Source organism: Microtus oregoni, unplaced genomic scaffold (genome assembly GCF_018167655.1).
Source record: "Microtus oregoni isolate MIOR12 unplaced genomic scaffold, Mior012 000081F_ref0000091, whole genome shotgun sequence".
In the NCBI taxonomy this organism is placed as follows: domain Eukaryota; kingdom Metazoa; phylum Chordata; class Mammalia; order Rodentia; family Cricetidae; genus Microtus; species Microtus oregoni.
In genome coordinates, this window is record NW_024544541.1 from 1492214 (window position 1) to 1509750 (window position 17537).

Consider the following 17537-nt stretch of genomic DNA (forward strand, 5'->3'; position numbering starts at 1 on the left):
CTCTGACCACCATTGCCAGCCCTGAAGAGAATGTGAGCACCAACACGGAGCTCATCAGCTTGCTCTGACCAGTTAGGACCAGTTGAGCAGAAACCCATGACCTCTGTGGTATTAAGTCACGTTCCCTTTGGCTCACAGTCAACTCCCTTGTCATAGTCATAACCTCTCATGTAACCCACAGATGCAACCAGGTGCTTGTCCTCAGTGATTCCAGGATGTAGCATTTTTCTGTGCCCTGCTCTCCTGTCATCTTCTGACTTCCCTCCAGCTATGTCCACAGACCCTGATACTCAGGCGACAGCAAGGAGTCCTTGCCTCCTGTCTAACCTGCCTTCAGGCTGCCTTTCAAGCCACTTCCTCCCATCCTGCCCCAGCCTCAAGGCTATAGACACTGACCCTGTGTTCGTAAGGAAAGCCCTATTCTCCTTTGCCCTTGGTCCACTCAGGGCTGTCCCCACGGCTAGTCCTCTAGAGCTGTCATTCCTCTAGAGTCCCACCTTCCTATACTTGGACTAGCGACTCCCTTTCTTCAAGTTCTGTCTTGGCAATGTTTGTGCTTCAAAAAGTGTGTTCATATCTGTGAATGTGTGTTTGCATACACGCAGAGGCCAGGGCTCAAGGCCTAGGCTAGTTAGCCAGAGTACTCCAGGAACCTCCTGTCCCTGCTTCCCCAGCACTGGGATTAAAAGTATCCCATCACAGCTGACTTTTTCTGTGGCACCAGGGATCTAATTCAGATCTTCGTGTTTTTGTGGCAGGCACCCTGAGTTACCTCTCCAGCCCCATTCTGTGCTCTGAACTACATTTGAGCCACAGTTCCAGGGGACTCCTTAGGATTAGGTTTCCCCCAGCACCATAGACCACCCAACTACACGAGAAGAGTTTAGGTTCCTCAAGAATGTGGTCCTGAATAGCTATCCTCTGCTCTGGGTTGTTTTTTTCCCAGAACTGCTCCAGTCTGGCAGAGAAATGACAAGGGAAGCTACAGCCAGCCGCTAGCTCGTCAAATCCCGGGTCCTCTTCCTGGAACTCTCCATATAAATGTAAACACATTGGTTTCTCACGCAGGGTCCTGAAAGGTGGCTGTAGCTGCTCTGTGCCTGACCCAGACTGGAGCAGAGCCAGGTTCGCACTCCAGGCTCTTCCCAGCAGGGGGCAGTAGAACAACCACTGCACACTGAGCCTCAGAGCCCCACCCTTACATGGGGGTTGGCTTCCCAGGCTCCTCGCTGTTCCTCCAGGGATTCACTTTAGTGAGCTTGTCCATCCATAGCAGGAGAGGAAAGTTTCTACCCTCTACCCAGTGCCTTTAAGACGGGTCCCACATGAGCAAGGGCAGTGGTAATGCATGCTTTTAGTCACAACACTCGGGAGGCAGAGGAAGGTGGATTTCTTTGAGTTCAAGGCCAGCCTGGTCAACAAGAGCTAGTTCCAGGACAGGCTGCAAAGCTACACAGAGAAACTCTGTCTTCAAAAACAAAAATGAAAAAACAAACAAACAAAAAAACCCAAACAACAAAAAGACACCGAGGCCACCAAAGCCAAAAATAAAGCCATCCTGTTCAAACTAGAAGCTACCCTCCTTCCTTTGTTCCTCTTAGAAACACACCATCCCAAGTGCCCATGAACCCTTTACCTGGTATTGAGGATGGATGCCTCGGTGCCGAGTAACTTTCTTTCCTATCTGCTTGCTCACCAAGGGATATTAGGGGTGTGGTCAGCTGGCACTTCCTATATTGTGCCACAAGGCTTCATGGGAATAGAGGCAGATTCTCTCAAACATGCCAGAAGCCACAGTACCTGGGCTCCATAGGTTCTCTTTTGCTCAGAGCTACGTGCAAGGTTCAGATCCAGGCTTGAAGGGCTCCTTTCCCTCCTGTGAGCAGGTAAGGGTGTCTGAGGATGGAGGTCCTGGCACTGCGGTACCTTTTGGGCAGAACTGCTCAAGAGTTCTGTAAGTTACCCACAGCTCATTGGACCCCCAACATGAAGCCTCAGTACTGTGCAAACTGGTCTGTCATCATAGCACTCGGAGGTGCAGCCAGGTGACTACATTTGAGAGGGAAGGAAGGCAGGCAGGGTGGGGCACCCAGTTATGCTAATATGGGCTGAGGCTCAGGACCTCCCACCATATCCCAGAGTCATTTGCTTAGCCCACTTGCAACAAGGGGAAGCTGGACCATGGCCAGGCTGAGGACTCATTTCTGGAGCAGAGGCTGGAGGTCATATGGTCACTAGAGTAGTCACAGGCAGGGCTGGCCTGAGGCAAGAGTGCTTTGTATCACTTCATTCACCCAGCTGTGGTCGGTCCCTCTGCCTTGGATAAGTGGCCATGTAAATGGCCCGATTAATGTCCACACCCTACTTAGTGATACACACCAGTAGACATTTATGAAGAACCAAATCTCAAAGGCTAGCAGGCTTTATGATGGTTCGCCGTGGAAACTTCTGGACTCTCCTAGTTTAGACTTTTTTTGTTTTTTCAAGACAGCGTTTTTCTGTGCAGCCCTGTAGACCAGGATGGTCTTGAACTCACAGAGATCCACCTGCCTTTGCCTCCCCAGTGCTGGGATTAAAGGCGTGCACCACAACGCTGAGCTAGTTTAAACTTATTATAAAACTATAGAAGAGTTAACATAAACTATAGTGCAGTCAACTTCCTGGCCCCCTCCCTACCCTTCCAAGTCTCCAGGGATAGCCATTCTCTCCTACTTCCAAAGGACTGAGACTTTTAGCTTCATTCAATCAGAATACATGGTGTCACCTAAATCACTGCAAGTTCCATGCAGGCTGCTTCTAAAGAGAGGGTTTCATTTCTGACCAAATAGCATTCCACTGTCTACATATAAATATAACGCACGCACGTATACGTTCCCTAGTAAGTGACCACTGTGGCTATTGTGATGTCCTATGAACACAGGTGTTTGTGGATGCCTTTTTTTCTCCACTGCTTATACATCCAGTATTGGGGCAGTGAGGGTCACAGAGCAGTTCTGACACTTGTCTGATGCCTCCATTTCATAGGGCTACACTCAGTAAGAATTACAGCTTACAGCAGCTGCCACCTGGAGCCTAGCCACACACTGCTCTTTGCATCCCAGACTGGTCTACAAAGGAGTTCCAGGACAGCCAGGGTTAAACAGTGAAATGCTGTCTCAGGAAAAACAAACCAACAAGCCACAGCAGGAATTCACCAGGAACCCTGGACTTTGATGGGCACATCCACACTCAAGAGTTATCCAGCATGGAGGCTCTGGGGAAACCCCTACAGCAGCGGTTTCTCAAGCTCCGCAATGCTGCAACCCTTCAGTACAGTTCCTCATGTGCTGACCCCACCACAGAAGCACTCTGCTATTCCTTCATAATTGTAACTTTGCTGCTGCTGTGTAGAGTGCTATAGATATCTAATGTCCAATTCCTGTGAAAGGTCACTTGACCCCCAAAAGGGTTGCAACAGGTTGAGAAGTGCTGCCCTACAGGGTTTAGGGCACCTTTAACCTGGACTGATTCTGGAGGATGGCTCTGACAGCCCTCAGCAGGCAGTGGACTCTCCCCTGTACCCTAGTGGTGGATGTGGGTGGCAATCTTGGTTTCAGAGAGCAAGGGTTTGCTAAGGCGGTTCTTCTTCCCAGGCAGCACAGACCTATGTTTCCAGAAACTGCCGTAGGAGGTTAGGTAGGGCCCAGCAGCAAGGCCCAGCAGACTTCCCCTGGCAGCACCCACCACACTCCAGAATGAGGCAATGCACTGGCCAACACACAGGGTTCTGTAGTGTAGCTTGGTTTTATTTATGTCCACAAATATTTCAAAAAAATTACAAAATACTCAAATGGAGAGAACACAGAAGTCACGATTTCCTGGGTGTCTACTGCTTACACTGTGTCATCTCATGGCAAACTACTCATATATACACTTAGCTCCGAGACCTAAAGAAATGCAGCGATCAGATGTCCGCTCGCTCCACTGCAGTGAGACGTGAAGCTCAGCCTTGACGACACTGAACAAGTACATACAGAACACAGAAAGCAAACCCAAATTTCAAATCAAAGAAGGGAAATCCAAAAGGAAGCCAAGCAGCTGGGCCTCAAAGATGCCATGAAGGTCCAGGGCCTCCGAACAAACCAGTCAGTCACGGAGGACACAGTCAGTGCTTCACCTTGGGACAGGGGAAAAACCCAAAACCAACAAAGAAACATTTTCGGACAGATTTCAAGTTCAGACTTCAAAGGACTTCACTCTTTCTCTTTGGAAAATGGGTACTAGAGAGGAGATAAAGGGTTAACTGAGTGGCAGACTCAGTTAAAAGGGGAGAAGGAGGTGGTGGCATGGGACAGAAAGGACCTGCCTGGCTAGAGCCCAAGAGGAAGTGGCCTTCCTCAGTCCAGAGGGCATGGCAGACCATCTGGAGAGCATGCCGCCACCCCAGAAGAAAACAAATGCCTTCATGCCAAGGTGGCCATAAGTTTGATAACAAAAGGTTAATTTGAGCTTGCCTCCATGAAGAACCAAAGTTAAGGCAGAATGGAATGAAAAAAAAAATAAGGTTAAAAAACAAAACCCTACAAACATTTTCAACAGACAAATAGATCCTAGCTGCCCCATGCATGAGGCCCTGCCACACCTGAGTCAGCAGAGCGAATGCCAGGTTAGCTAGGAGCCACTTCTCTCCACAGGGCCAGGATACACCTTGTGGCTGGCTGCTCCTAGATGCAATCACTTCATACCAGAGTAGAAATGGCCCTCAGGAGTCCAAGGGAGGGGTCAAACTGATATCCCACCCTTGGTTCTAGAGGGGGAGAAGAAGAGGGTTCCATCAGCAGTAGTCAGTCTGCCCAGAACTGTTCCCCAAGATCCTGTTGAAGAGGGCTGTCCCAGGGGGAACCTGTTTCAACAAGGACAACCATTCCTTTTCCACATGGTCTCCCAGGAGGATGCAGGTCACTTGCGCAGCTGCTTTACAGCCCACACCACAGGCCAGACCTGCGTCACATTTACCCCAGGAAGTCCCTCATTCTGAAGCAGCCTCTCTGTGGCAGGCATGGCTTGGCAACATGCACACCTGCAGATCTCTAACACCCCTTTGGCAAGCATATGTCCTGGGTCTCATGTGCTGTGTACTGCACCGTTTCTGGAACTTCCTAAACGGTTTACGATTTCATTCAAGAACAGTCAAGCATGTGCAGAATATCCTCAGGAAACTTATCATCGGACACATACACGTAAACATGCGCGCTCTGTACCAGAGACAGGACGACAGGGAACACAAAGTCAACACTAAACTCCTAGGAATAAGGAAGGAGGCTCGCTCAAACACGCCTGCCACTGTACATGCGAGGGACAGACAGAAGTGAAATCAAAGCAGCAAAATAAAGAGCCTGTAACATTGTCCCTGCCAACCCCTGGATGCTCACTGCTATGACCAAACCTAGTCCCAAGCTCCTGCCTGCTTGAAACTAGAAACGCCCATCTGTTCCCTTTAATTAAAGGGATAATTAATTATATATAACTTTTTATTAAAAAATCAACTCTGTATTCTGTCAATAGCTGGTAGGAATTCACACTTTGTGACATGGCTGGAAAAAATAGATCAGAATAGTCGTCTGTGGAAGGAAAAGAGACTTCTAAAACCATTTATTTACAGATGTAAGAAGTCATGCTGCAGAACTGTCTCAAATTATGAAGATTCCCTACAATGTATTAAAATAAAAGATTTTTTTAAAAATTATAGCTCTTGGATTTCAAACTCATATGCCGCCTCTCTGCAAACCTCGTGGGTTCTAGAGCCCACGTGCCTCAGTGTCTGCTTGCACAGTGAAGGGTGTGAACGGACTCTAGCACCTACTGAGAAATCAAGGAAAAGAACTAAAGCCAAACCCCAAGATCGCAGGTACGTTTCCCAGGTGTCAGTCCAGCCCAGGACACACCAAGTTTCTGGGGGACTGTCATGCAGGGAGACCCAAATTGGTCTCAGGAAATCCTCTCAACAAACAAACACTATTATGCAGATGTGGTTTTAGTTGTGGGTTTAAATATATAGAGAAATCTTTAGACGATATTCCTCTTTGCTCTTGCAGCTCCTACTGGATGTAAAGTCCTGTTTCTTCCCCCTAGAACTGGGGTTTTCACAGCCAGCATTAACAAATAAATAACTTATAACTGCTTGTCACCTTCTTTCTTCAGTCGACTGGTGGGAAAAGGGGGAGAAAACAAGAGAATGGGCATCAGGGTGTGCTAGGTGACAGGGAAATGGTATCCCACAGGCTACAGGCACAGGCTGGCCAATCTATTTGCTTATGGGTTCCACCCCAGCCTCTCATCCAACCAAGTCATGCTTGCATGCATCCCTCCCTCTCAGAACCAAAGAGGATGGCCTGGGGTACTTGCCATAATGGGGCAGGGCGGGTGTGTGTGTTTAGGTTCTCTTTAATCTCACCTGTAATAATCTTCCTGACTTGGCAGGTGACCGCCATGCATGTGTGGATGTCCATGTAGCCACTGCTGCTCCATGGCCAGTCTCTGGAGCTCGGCTGACTGGGCATGCATGGCCTGAAGCTGGTGGGCTGCTGACATGGGGGGTGGGATAGCCCCAGGCAGGTCTCGGGGATAGGGGGTGCCTGCCAAGCACAAAACACGCTCTGCTACAAAAACAAGTCAAGGGAGTAGTCACAACCAGAGCAACCAAGACAGAGACCAGAAGGGAGGTCAGAGAGCCTGCTGTGCAGTACACTCACCTAGCTGAGGAAGTGGGGCCAGCCCTTCCCAGGCTCTACAGAGAGAGCACCACCAGGGGCAGGGCAAGATCAGCAGAGTCCCCAGGCAGGAAGGAGGCCCATCTCAGAGGCCCCTGGGTCTCACGCCAGACCTTGCCTGCAGGCTTCTCCCCAGACCTCAGCCCTAGTCAGGTGTCTACTGTCCTCTGCAGCCCAGGTAGTCCTGGCTCCTGTTGGGCTGTTTTGCAGAACATTTATGGCCTTTCTCCTTCAAATCCTCCAGTAGTCCACCTGCCTGGTCCCCACCCATGAGCAGTTGATGAAATGCAGGAGTGCTATCTGACTCAGCCCCAGCTCCCACTTGGAAGTCCATGTCCTTCCTCTAGTGAATTCTTACCAAAAACTGGGTGGCGCAGCATCTCGTGCTCATGGGGGGGCTGTCCAAGTAGAGGGTTAGGGAGGGTGCCAGGAGGGTAGGGAAAGCGAGCCAAGTGAGGGCCAGCAGTCAGGGGGTCAACCAGTGGGTGAACTGGGCCTGCTGAACCTGAAGAAAAAAAAAAAAAGGACACAAGTCCAAATGTAGCTGGAGCATGGCTCTGGTATCCTTGCTGCATGACCCATGGTGACTTCTTTATCACCCAAGCTGGCTCTCAATCAACAGGGCGGGAAGCATCACCTGGCTGCCACGAATCCCAACCAGCCCCACTGGGGAGAAGAGGCAGAGAGAAGCACAGAGCTCAGCGCTGACTGTACACCTGAAGCCACTCAGCACGGCAGCTCGCTCTGTGCCTCTCTGTACAGTTCAGGCCAACAACGCCTTCTTCCCTCAGCTCACAGCAAACACATTCTCTCCCTTCTACAGAATGGTCCACAAATCAACCCCATGTGGTCACCCTGGGTACCTGCTGAGGTAGCACTCTACGTTAGGCCCTCCAGGCTTACAGTGGCCTACTCTCTCTCCTTGGGGGCCTACTGCAGTAGCCCTCAGAACTCACTGCCTCCCCAGGAACACAGCCAGTCTCCCTTATAACCATGCCAGTGAGGCTTTGAAGGAAGTGGTACCCAGAGCCTGCCTCTGCCCCAACCCAGTCTTTCTACAGATACCAGGAAAGTGGACCTTAAGGAACTCTGTTCCCAAAGGACAGAACTGCACTTTGCCTGGTCATCAAAGCCAGCAGATACTCTGTCTTCCTCTGCTCTCATGAGCAGGGATACATTTCCTTGGGCAGCCCAGCACCTATACCCACACCTTGCTTGGCTCTAACGTCCACAAGAGCCCTGATCTGCTGTCCCTCACCCAGGGCACAGGGCCAGGCTTTCCCCAGACATTTCTCTTCTGCAGGAGACCCAGGTCAGCAGCTTCCTGAGACTCACTGATCAGGAAAGCCCACCAACTGTGAGTCTTAGGTGGAAGCTGCCTACCCTGCCTCGCTCCTGGCTCCTGAATTGGGTACATACCTTGGTGGAGAGGATCCTGCTGGTGGAGGTGGAGGTGGGAGTGGATGTGTGAATGCTGGTGATGGTGTGGAGTTACATTAAACATCTGCAGTCGTGCGAGGGGGTCGCTGGTAAGAGATGCCATGCGCTCGGCATGGATGCGCTCAGCTGCCAGTCTGTCTGGGTAGCTCATCTCAGGTCGCAGCTGAGGACCTGCCAGTGCCAGTCTCTCCCGCTCCAAAGGGTTCAAGCCCGGGTGGAAAGAGGCAAAGGGGTGGGGGCCAGCTGCAGGAGGGATGGTGAGGGCGCTGTGCCGGGCAAAATGCTCCATGGGGTTGGTGGCTGGGTGCAGGGGGTCCAGCTCTGGTGGCTTCACCTCAAAGCCTGGCTTCATCCTCTCCCGCAATTCCCGCTCCCGGATCTCCCGCTCCCGGATCTCCCGCTCTCGGAGCTCCCGCTCCCGAATGGTGGGGTCAACATTGTAGAGGCCAGGCATGTGGTAGGCCAGCAGGGGGTCAGTGGGATTAAGGGGCATGTAGAAGGGGTGGTTGCGGTTGGTGGGAGACATGACATGGGGCCGAGCGTATTCACTCAGTGTCCGGAGGGCTGGTGTGTCAGGCCCGATGTATGGGGGCACAGCGGCAATTGTGGTTGGTGGTGGCTCGAAGGAGGGTCGCATGTGACCAGGACCACTGAGCTGAGGGTCACTAAGACGGCCTTCATGTGCTGAGCTGGATGCCTTCTGCTGAAGAAAAGAGAGTATGAGGAAGGGTGCCAGGGTATGGGTATGAGGAGCTGGTGCCAAGCCACATGGGGTCTAAAACTGGTGCTCACCAAAGAGGTAGGCCCTTGTTCTGTTCCAGCGTCGGACCAATTTAGCTCCTTCACCCCAACACAGAAACAGAGGACCTTTGCCAGGTCTAGGCACCAGGACAGTCTAGACAGATCTGTGCCTGCCTGCAGTCCCCCTGTACCTCAGTGTTTCTGTGCAACAGGGAGCCCGGCAGCCAGAAAACCTACCATGAAGTCTGACATGCCACTTCTGGATTTGGCGTCCCCACCCCTCCTGACTGAGCAGGCACCAAGTACCCCAGCTCACATGGGGGCTTCAGAGCAGGGTGCACCTGCATAGCCTCTCGATGCCACACTTAGGTTTCCTTCCAAGTCACCCCCTCCTGTCTCTCTGACACCTTGGGATTATGGAGGAGGCACTAATCTATAGGCTGCAGGGAAAGGACAGGCCCATCAATCAAGTCAGACTCATGACTGCCACACAATGGATGGCTTACAGCCTTCAGAAAGTCTGGGCATGAGTGCCACTAGCACTAGAAAACACACCAGTCTATGATAGATTTCGGCCATCAAGCCCTGCATATCAGGTCCCTTCAGGACTCACAGCAGCGCGTTCTGCCTCCCGTTCCCGCTCTCTCTCCCGCTCTCGCTCTTTCTCCTTCTCTTTCTCCCGCTCCCGTTCCTCTCGAGCCTTCTGTTCGGCCTCACGCTTGGCCTTCTCAATGGCCTCCTCTCTCTTCTTGGCTAGTTTGGATCCAGCCAGAGGCATGAAGTACAGGTCTGTCCGTGCACATGAGTTGTAGCCCCGGTCCAGATGTTTGTAGAACCTAGAGAGGTAGCAGCTCTGGCTGGGGCTTCTGCTGAGGGCCACACCCTTCCTCACCTCCACCAAATCCACCCACACCTAGTCAGACCCCCATTCCTCCAAACCAGTACCTGGCGGACTGGCTAGCATGGCTGGGGGTGTCCACTATGGTGGGCTCAGGGGATGGGCTCCTGGGGGGTGGAGGAGGGCTCTCTGGCTCCTCTGCTTCATCCAGAGCCTCCTCTTTGATCTGCACAGCAGGGAGTGGGCAAGATGGAGCCCCTGGAACACTGCCTCCAGAAGAAACAGCAGCAGAGCAGGGTGGTTGTGATGAGGTGCTGGGCCCCGCAGGTGGGGTGGAGGTGGAGGTGGAGGGGCAGGAGGGTGGGGTGATGGGAGGAGGGCCTCCAGGTACAAAAGGGTGCTGGGGGAATGGGGATTGGGAGGGCACCTGGTGGAGGCCAGTGGGGGGATGGGAGGAAGCTGGGGGTGGAAGACTCTGGCTCTGGGTCAGCCCAGGGGGTTGGGCAGGGGAGGAGGGCAAGGGCTGGCTCTGTGGCATGAGCTGTAAGGGTGGAGGGTGGGCTGAGGGAGGGTGGTGTGTGGACAGGGAGCTGAGGGGCTTCAGGGCTGGAGGCGGTGGCAGATTCGCATTCATAGAGAAGGGTGAGGGCCCTGAGAGGTGAGGTGGATGCTTGTGGGCCTGTGGTGCTGGAAGTTGGGGAATCGGTGTGGTAGGTGGGGGTTTGATATGAGGCATGGCTAAAGGTGCAGGAGGCAGGGGCTGTTCCCTTGGGGGCTGTTGGGGCTGCAGTGCTGACTGGGAGGCTGGAAGCTGTATAGTGGTGTGAGGATGAGCTGCTGGGGAGGTGCCCAGAGGGCCCTGGCCTTGGGAGGCCTGGGGAGGAAGTCCAAAGGGCTGAGGAGGCCCTGGGTGTTGTAGCAGGGGTCCAGCCTGTAGGCTGTGAGGACCAGGTGGGCCCTGACCATGCAAGGAGGGCTGGGTGTGAGGCTGTGCAGAGTTCTGGCTAGGGGGTGCAGTTAGAGGCTGCAGTGGAGGATGGGGTGAGGGCAGCCGAGGTGGGTGCAGGGTGGGTGCCTGCTGGATGTGGGTGTGGGCTGCAGGTGCTACTGCAGATTGAGGCTGGTTAGGGGGCTGTGAGGTGGCAGGGGAGCCCTGTGGAGGGACTGCAGTGGCAGAGGGCGGGGGCCCTGGGGTGGGAAGTTGGGGTGCTCCTGGAGGGGCGGAGGGACCCGAAGAAGCCCCACTGGGAGCCTGCAGGGTGGGGGGCTGGGCCTGCAGTGTCTGCTGCTGTGCCGACGAGTCGGAGTCACTCTCATTGTCCTGAGGACTGGGGATACTGGGGGACGTGCTGCGGTTGTCCTGGTCGATGTCTTTCGGGTCACTGCTGCCCTCATCGTTGACACTGCGACTGTCTGAACTCTCCCCCTCGCCTTCAGAGGGAGAGTTGGGGCGGCTGATCTCCTAAAGCCAGAGAAGCAAGAGATGGAAGCACTGGGAAGCAGAGCTCAGCTCCACACTGCTAGTATGGATCACAACCACGGTCTACGCAGAGGCAGCAGGGGATTCAGCTCTTGCCTGGGAGTCAGGCACTGCCTTCCCCGGGAGGACCTGAGTCTGTGTGGGGGCTGAGGGTGGCGATGTCAGGAGCCTCACCTGGGTCTTTGTCTTTTTGGAGGTGGCCCTATCAGGCTCCTCTGTGTCGGAGGCCACCTTCTCCCGCTGGCGCTTGGTGCTCTTCAGAGGGGACGCAGCCTCTCCCTTCACCTTCTGCAGTGGAAGCAGAGAAGTGACGTTTGTGGACATTTTTACTTGTTTCCTCATTCTGAGCCCCATCTCCAGAAGTGAGAATGTTCTCCAAAGGGCCAACGAGGACCCAGAGGAGCAGCTATCTAGGGACAAGGATCCTTGGTGTTAGGAACCCTTCTAGCCACTCCATTTTGTGTTTCTGAGGCCTTGGCCAACTTATGGCAGAGGTACCTCCATTTTTCCCATCTTTCTAGGCCCTAGGCCTCCATCTGCAGCTCCTAGGCCAGGGTGATGTCACTGTTCAGATGGGAGGGAGGGACCAGGAGGCTCCCACTGTCCCCCTCAGTCCCTGACCTTGGCTGACTTCTTCACCGTCTCTGCTTTGCTGTCATTGCTGGAGGTGCTAGCAGCGCTGGGGGAATTCCGGCCACTGGATCGAATATCTTCATTGATGGGGGAGGCACGACCATCAGGACTGGCAGGCTGCTTCTTCCGACCACTGCGTAGTGTAGACATCTGCCCCTCCAAAACCAAAGGATGGAGAGAATGGATCCCTAGGCCCAACTGCCCACCCAAGTCTAGTCATAGGCAAAGTAGGATAAACAGTGTGTTCACAAATCCACTCAAACCCAGACACACATCCTGGGGGGCTATCTTGGAAATGCACAGGGCTCTGAGAGGTAAGGAGTCAGCTGACTGTTTATTTTAATGCTCCTCACCCTTTCTCAGGTTAACTGTCCACACTCAACAAACCACAGTGCAGAACATTTGTGGAGTTAACGGAAAAGGACAGGAAGTCACCCAGGAGACAAGGCTGCTAAATACTGCAGTTTGATACCCGCAGCTGAATACCTGCAGCTCCCTTCTGTAAAGCTACAAGGCTCAGCTGAGGTCAGGAAACAGGGGAGTGGGCCGTCCTATCCACCTGCCAGAAAGGTCCTCAGAGGTCAGTGTCAGAGAGAAAGATCCCTTTCACAGTCCCACGCCTCAAACACCCCAGACACATTTCCAATAAATGTTAAACAAAGCTGTGGCTGTTGCTGTACTACTTATTTAGTTTTCTTTTAAAGATTTATTTATTTTATGTGTACTGGTGTTTTGCCTGCTGTATGTCTGTTTGAGGGTGTCAGGTCTTGGAATTATAGACAGTTGTGAGCTGCCATGTGGGTGCTGGGAACTGAACTTATCTGAAATGCTGAGCCATCTCTCCATCCCCTGCTGCATTTTTTTTTTAAGACAAAGACTCACTATAGCTAGGATGGCCTTGAATTTATGGCAATCGTTCTGCCACAGCTTCTCATATGCTACGATTATAGACACAAGGCACAAGTGGGTGAATCTTCACTAAAGAACTGAAATAAAAACAATCTGCAAAGATATATGCCCACTGGAGGCACTTGGCCCGCATGCCAGAGTGTTCTGAGGGACTTGGGGAACTGGCACTGGGCTGCAAACCAAGACCAATGAGCTCTCCCTAACACTAAGCTCCATGGCCCCAGGGAGGGCAGTACCAGCAGGAGTGTGCTTCTGCCTAAAACCAATTCTCACTTGAGTCCCTGGTGGGCTCAAGCCCCCATGACCAGGTCCCCAGCTCACCGAGCCCCGACTCCGCCGCGTCCTCATGCTATGCTTCCCACTGAGCCCATCGTCCTCCTCCTTGACAGGTTTGAACATGAAGGGCGGGGGGTCCACGGGCTTCTCGATGGGTGGCAGCTCACCGTACTTCTTGAAGTGGATGCGGCAGTCAGTGCAGAGCAGGATGTTCTCCCGGCCCCCGTGGTGCCAGTCTTTGGAGGCTACATGAGGAGAGGTGGGCAACCTTTGAAACCACCTGTCTCTGAGGATATCTGAGCAGAGGGGCCCTTCTGTCGGCTCCATCTGACCCTGATTCATGAGAGCCACAGAGCATGAGCTTCCTATGAGTTCCCTATACAACCCAAAGCTGGTGAGGGTTTCCACTGTCCGGTCCCCTGTAGCCACCCCTTGAAGATGGCAGCCACTTCCCAGGAACAGCAGAGTCCCTCCCTCACCTTGTATGAGACCTTCCTACCCAATAAATCAGTACAGTTCTGACTGCTCAACAGGGAAGCAAAGTCAGAAAAAAGGATCAAGTTTCTCAAGCACAACCCATGTGTCAAATCAATCACTGGCCCTGACTTCTTTGCCATCCAGCACATGAAATAGAGCCCAGGCCTGCCCCGGAATAAACACTTGCCCCCTGCACTGAGGGTACCCAAGGTCACTTACTGGTGGTGAAGCAGTGACGGCAGGCGTACCCCTTCAGCTCCTGCTCGCTGTCTTCACTGTCAAAGTCATCCTCACTAGCTGAACTCAGGTCCACTGCACAAGGTGGTAAAGTGGAGACAAAACAGACACCATCATGTTCAGCTGAGAATGGGGCACCAGTAAAATAACTCCACAGACTGGGGTGGGCATCAGCCACAAAGGCTCATTTTGAATTCCCCAGCATTATTCAGCACAGCAAAGAGATTGCATGTACAAGGGGTAGTACTATCAAGGTCCTGCCTTGCCAGATTTTTGGGGGCTGATGTTATACCTGAATCCTGTGGTGGTCAGCACAGGTGCTCCTACTGGTGAATCTAAAATGGTAGCAGTATACTCACAATGCCTTCCTAGTGCATCTGAGCAGCCTGGAATTCTGTCTATTGAACCAACATGGCTTCTGGCCCTCACCAAGTATAATACAGAATCCTGGTACCCTTAGGCCAGTTTTCTGGACTAGGAAAGAACTGCTAAGCACTACTGCTCTGTTCTAGTTCATAGGGACCAAGACAGTAGGGCCCACAGGATTCACCTGTCCTTGGGGTGAATGTCACACTTGGCCTGGGAAGAGGATCTGAGTAAAGCAGACAAAAGAAGAAAGTGGAACCCTAGGTCAAGCTTAAATTTTGTAAAACATAAAAGAACAGTAAATTTATTAGAAATACTTAAATGTACACATAATTTCTAACTATTCTATAACTGTCAGCACTACTGTACACGTTGTACACAATAATGCACAAAGCATACCATATTGATCCCTGGCTCACCAGCTCCACAGCTTCAGAGCTGAACGTACATATGCCTACATGTGAGCAGTCTCTTACTACTCTCTGCAGCATAAAGATACCCACTTACAGAATTCACTGGAAGGAGGTCTGGAGGGTGTGTTGACAGGGGTGGAGGCCGTGCGAGTCTTAATTCTTCTGAACACTGCCTGCCTGCGGTGCCGGCGGTGGGCACGGGAGCTGGCTGCCTCTGGTGTTTTTTTCCAGTAGTAATAGAAGGTAATCAGTTCCCCCTGTGAGAGAGAAGAATAGCCGTGAGTGTACACACACACAACCACTCCATCATCACATCCTCCTGTGCCTGGCGCTGAGAGCAGGGTGGCAGCAATGCTCCGTGAGTGAAGCTTCAGGCTCCCATCCTGCAACCCAGCAGAGTGTGACCTCCACAAACCAAGAAACAAGTCCACACAAGAGACAAGGAAATAAGGCTCCCACTTATTTAGGGAGCTATAGCTATGAGTGTGAAAGCTGAGTGTGATATGTGCACATGGAAGCATCTTCAGAGATGGTCACCAAATAGAGAACACAGGTGAGCTGGAAGGATCAAGGGCCAGGAGACAAACTGCTTTCTCCACCTTCTTTGACCCTTTCAATGGTCAAACTAGCAGGAAATCCTGAAGAACAGGACTGGGGCTAGCAAAATTTTGAAGACAGAGGGACTGACACCTGTCACATGCGGAGCCTTCCTGAAAAAAACTCAACTTAATAAAACTGTGGCAGTCCTGCCCTGAGGGATTCCCCCTGCTACCTGTCTCCCACACAGAGAGTGCTTATACCTTGCTGGAGCTTACTAAAAACCAACTTCAAAAAATAAATTTTAAAATGTATTAAATATACAGAATAATGGGTTTATGGACATTTTTACAAAAGGCTGATTTCTTAGAAAGAGCGCAAAAGAGTCTCTGCCTCAGTCTTAAAAGAACAGTATCAACAAAACATTGAACCTGCACTTCAGGAGCAGCTGCTGAGCTGGTCCCGGAGCCATCTTCGTCCCTCCCTCTAATGCCTGCTGTTTCGTGAATGAGGTGACCAGGAGAGGAGGTGGCAAAGAAGTTTCCTTGGGAGCTAGGTTCTAAGGGCTGGGAGGATAAGTAGGCAAAACCAAAAGGGTGTCTGGAGACCTTGTACAAACTCTTCTGACTGATAGGACCATTCAGAATGGGCTCTACCCCAACCCCAGTGGTCCTGAGTATCAGAAGCATCGAGCAGGTTTTAGACAAGGAAACAGCTCCTCAAAGGCAGCTGATACACATGTGCTGGGAACTTAGTGGGCTGGAACTTGCCAGGGAGGAATCTGCCTGCCTCTGCCCCAGCACAGGGATCACAAGCATGCACCACCATGCCACCTTTTTCATGTGACATCTGGGAAGCAGATTCAGTTGTTTATGTTTACACAGCAAGTACCTCACTGACTAAGCCATCTCTCAGGTTGCCAGTCCTTGGGTTTTTGAGACAGGGTCCCACTTTATAGCCTAGGCTGACCCTGAACTCATAATCCTCTTGCTTCCATCCCCAGAGTTAAATGGTTACAGGAGTGGGCTGCCATGCCTACCATCAGATCCTTAATGGAGGTGTACAGAGCAGGAACTGACTGACCTGTCCATCTCATGGAGCTGTGGATGTGCTTCAACCTTTCTAACCATTCAGTACTTAGCAAAATACCAGTCCTCACCAACGCTCCACAAATGAAGCACTATCCCAGGTTGCAGAACAGGCAGGGAGCGTTCAGCAAGGCCCAGAACACTTATGCCTGAATATGTGTACACCCCGGATCAGCTGAGTTCTACCTGGTGCTAGATGATCAGTAAGGGAAAAATGGGGAGATTACCACTGGGGGTTCTATTTCTCTAGCATGTGTTGTGGTACAAATGGCAGCTGGTCCAGTGGTGGCACATCCTGAGCCCGAGAGCCCCAAATATGACCCTCTTTCTGCTACTTTGCTTCCCACTTTCATGGTTGGGGAATACATTTTCCCACACCAATCCTGTGTGGGACCAGACTCTGCCTATTGAAAGCTGACCTGCCTTAGTTTTCCTATTGGTCCAACCACCTTCAAGCACTCTGTCAGAGTGGCATGCTTCATCAGTGCAAGTGGGCAACTTTGTCCAATAAACCAGAGTCTTTTCTGAAACTGGAAAGAAGCAAAAACCAGGGCAGGTCCTTCCCAACCTCTTCCCTCAACCTCTATAAACAGCGTTTGTCTGAGCCTGGCATTGTCGCACACAGTAACAATTGAGCACTCCTACTAACACTTTTTTTCCTTTAAAGTAAAGGCAGAATTTTATTTCTGTGCAGCTTTAGCTAGGCTGGAACTCACAGATATCTACCTACTTCTGCCTCCCAAGTGCTGGGATTAAAGAGGTGTACCACCATGTCAAGCCCCACCCTACTTCTTAAACACAGATGCTCAGAAGAGTCTGGGATGGTTCTGAAAGACAGCACAACTTGCAGTAGAAAAGGAGACATCAGAGATCAGCGTGGCTAAGAAACTGGCCCAGTGCCAGATAGCAAATGGAAAAAGCAGCCCCAGAGGTAAGTCTGAGTCATTGCACCTGACTCCTGCACTGTGTTCTCTAAACAACTGAGATACCCAAGGTAAGTGTGATGATTCAGGCAATACCAAGTTTTGTCAACAAGTAACAGCTGTGACAAAAAAAAACTACATACCCAGAGCAGACTAAACACAGGCACCGTGGGTCAAGATGAACTGCACCTGGGCCAGGTAGAAACCACGGCTGAGAAAATGAAAGAATGTAAATTTCAAATGCAGAAACCTCGATGGCTGGGACCTGCATGCACTGCTGGTGGGAATATAAGGCAGTCAAAACCACTTCGTAAAAAGTTTGCCAGTTTCTACCAGGTTAAACAAGTACCACAGGATCTAGAATTCTATGCCTGGCTTGTCTATCCAACAGGACAAAAATGTGTTCAAACAAAGGCTCTGAACAATTTTT

General features: G+C 51.7%; 1 protein-coding gene across 11 annotated transcripts in view; it reads right to left on the reverse strand.

Annotated features, from left to right (window-relative positions):
* Positions 1 to 3767: 3767 nt before the first annotated feature.
* LOC121441733 (arginine-glutamic acid dipeptide repeats protein) overlaps positions 3768 to 17537 on the reverse strand; it is a 373675-nt gene continuing 359905 nt past the window's right edge. For 3 of the 11 annotated variants that reach the window (XM_041642992.1, XM_041642983.1, XM_041642993.1), the window contains 11 exons: positions 14654 to 14816; positions 13763 to 13855; positions 13112 to 13311; positions 11870 to 12046; positions 11423 to 11536; positions 9876 to 11230; positions 9544 to 9766; positions 8169 to 8892; positions 7108 to 7254; positions 6434 to 6638; positions 3768 to 6184 (listed from right to left, as the gene is read on the reverse strand). In XM_041642992.1, coding sequence (XP_041498926.1) covers positions 6151 to 6184; positions 6434 to 6638; positions 7108 to 7254; positions 8169 to 8892; positions 9544 to 9766; positions 9876 to 11230; positions 11423 to 11536; positions 11870 to 12046; positions 13112 to 13311; positions 13763 to 13855; positions 14654 to 14816 — 3435 coding nt within the window. In that variant the 3' untranslated portion in view covers positions 3768 to 6150. The remainder of the gene's footprint in view (positions 6185 to 6433; positions 6639 to 7107; positions 7255 to 8168; positions 8893 to 9543; positions 9767 to 9875; positions 11231 to 11422; positions 11537 to 11869; positions 12047 to 13111; positions 13312 to 13762; positions 13856 to 14653; positions 14817 to 17537) is intronic. The other 8 variants (XM_041642986.1, XM_041642985.1, XM_041642987.1 and 5 more) reach the window with 8 other exon arrangements.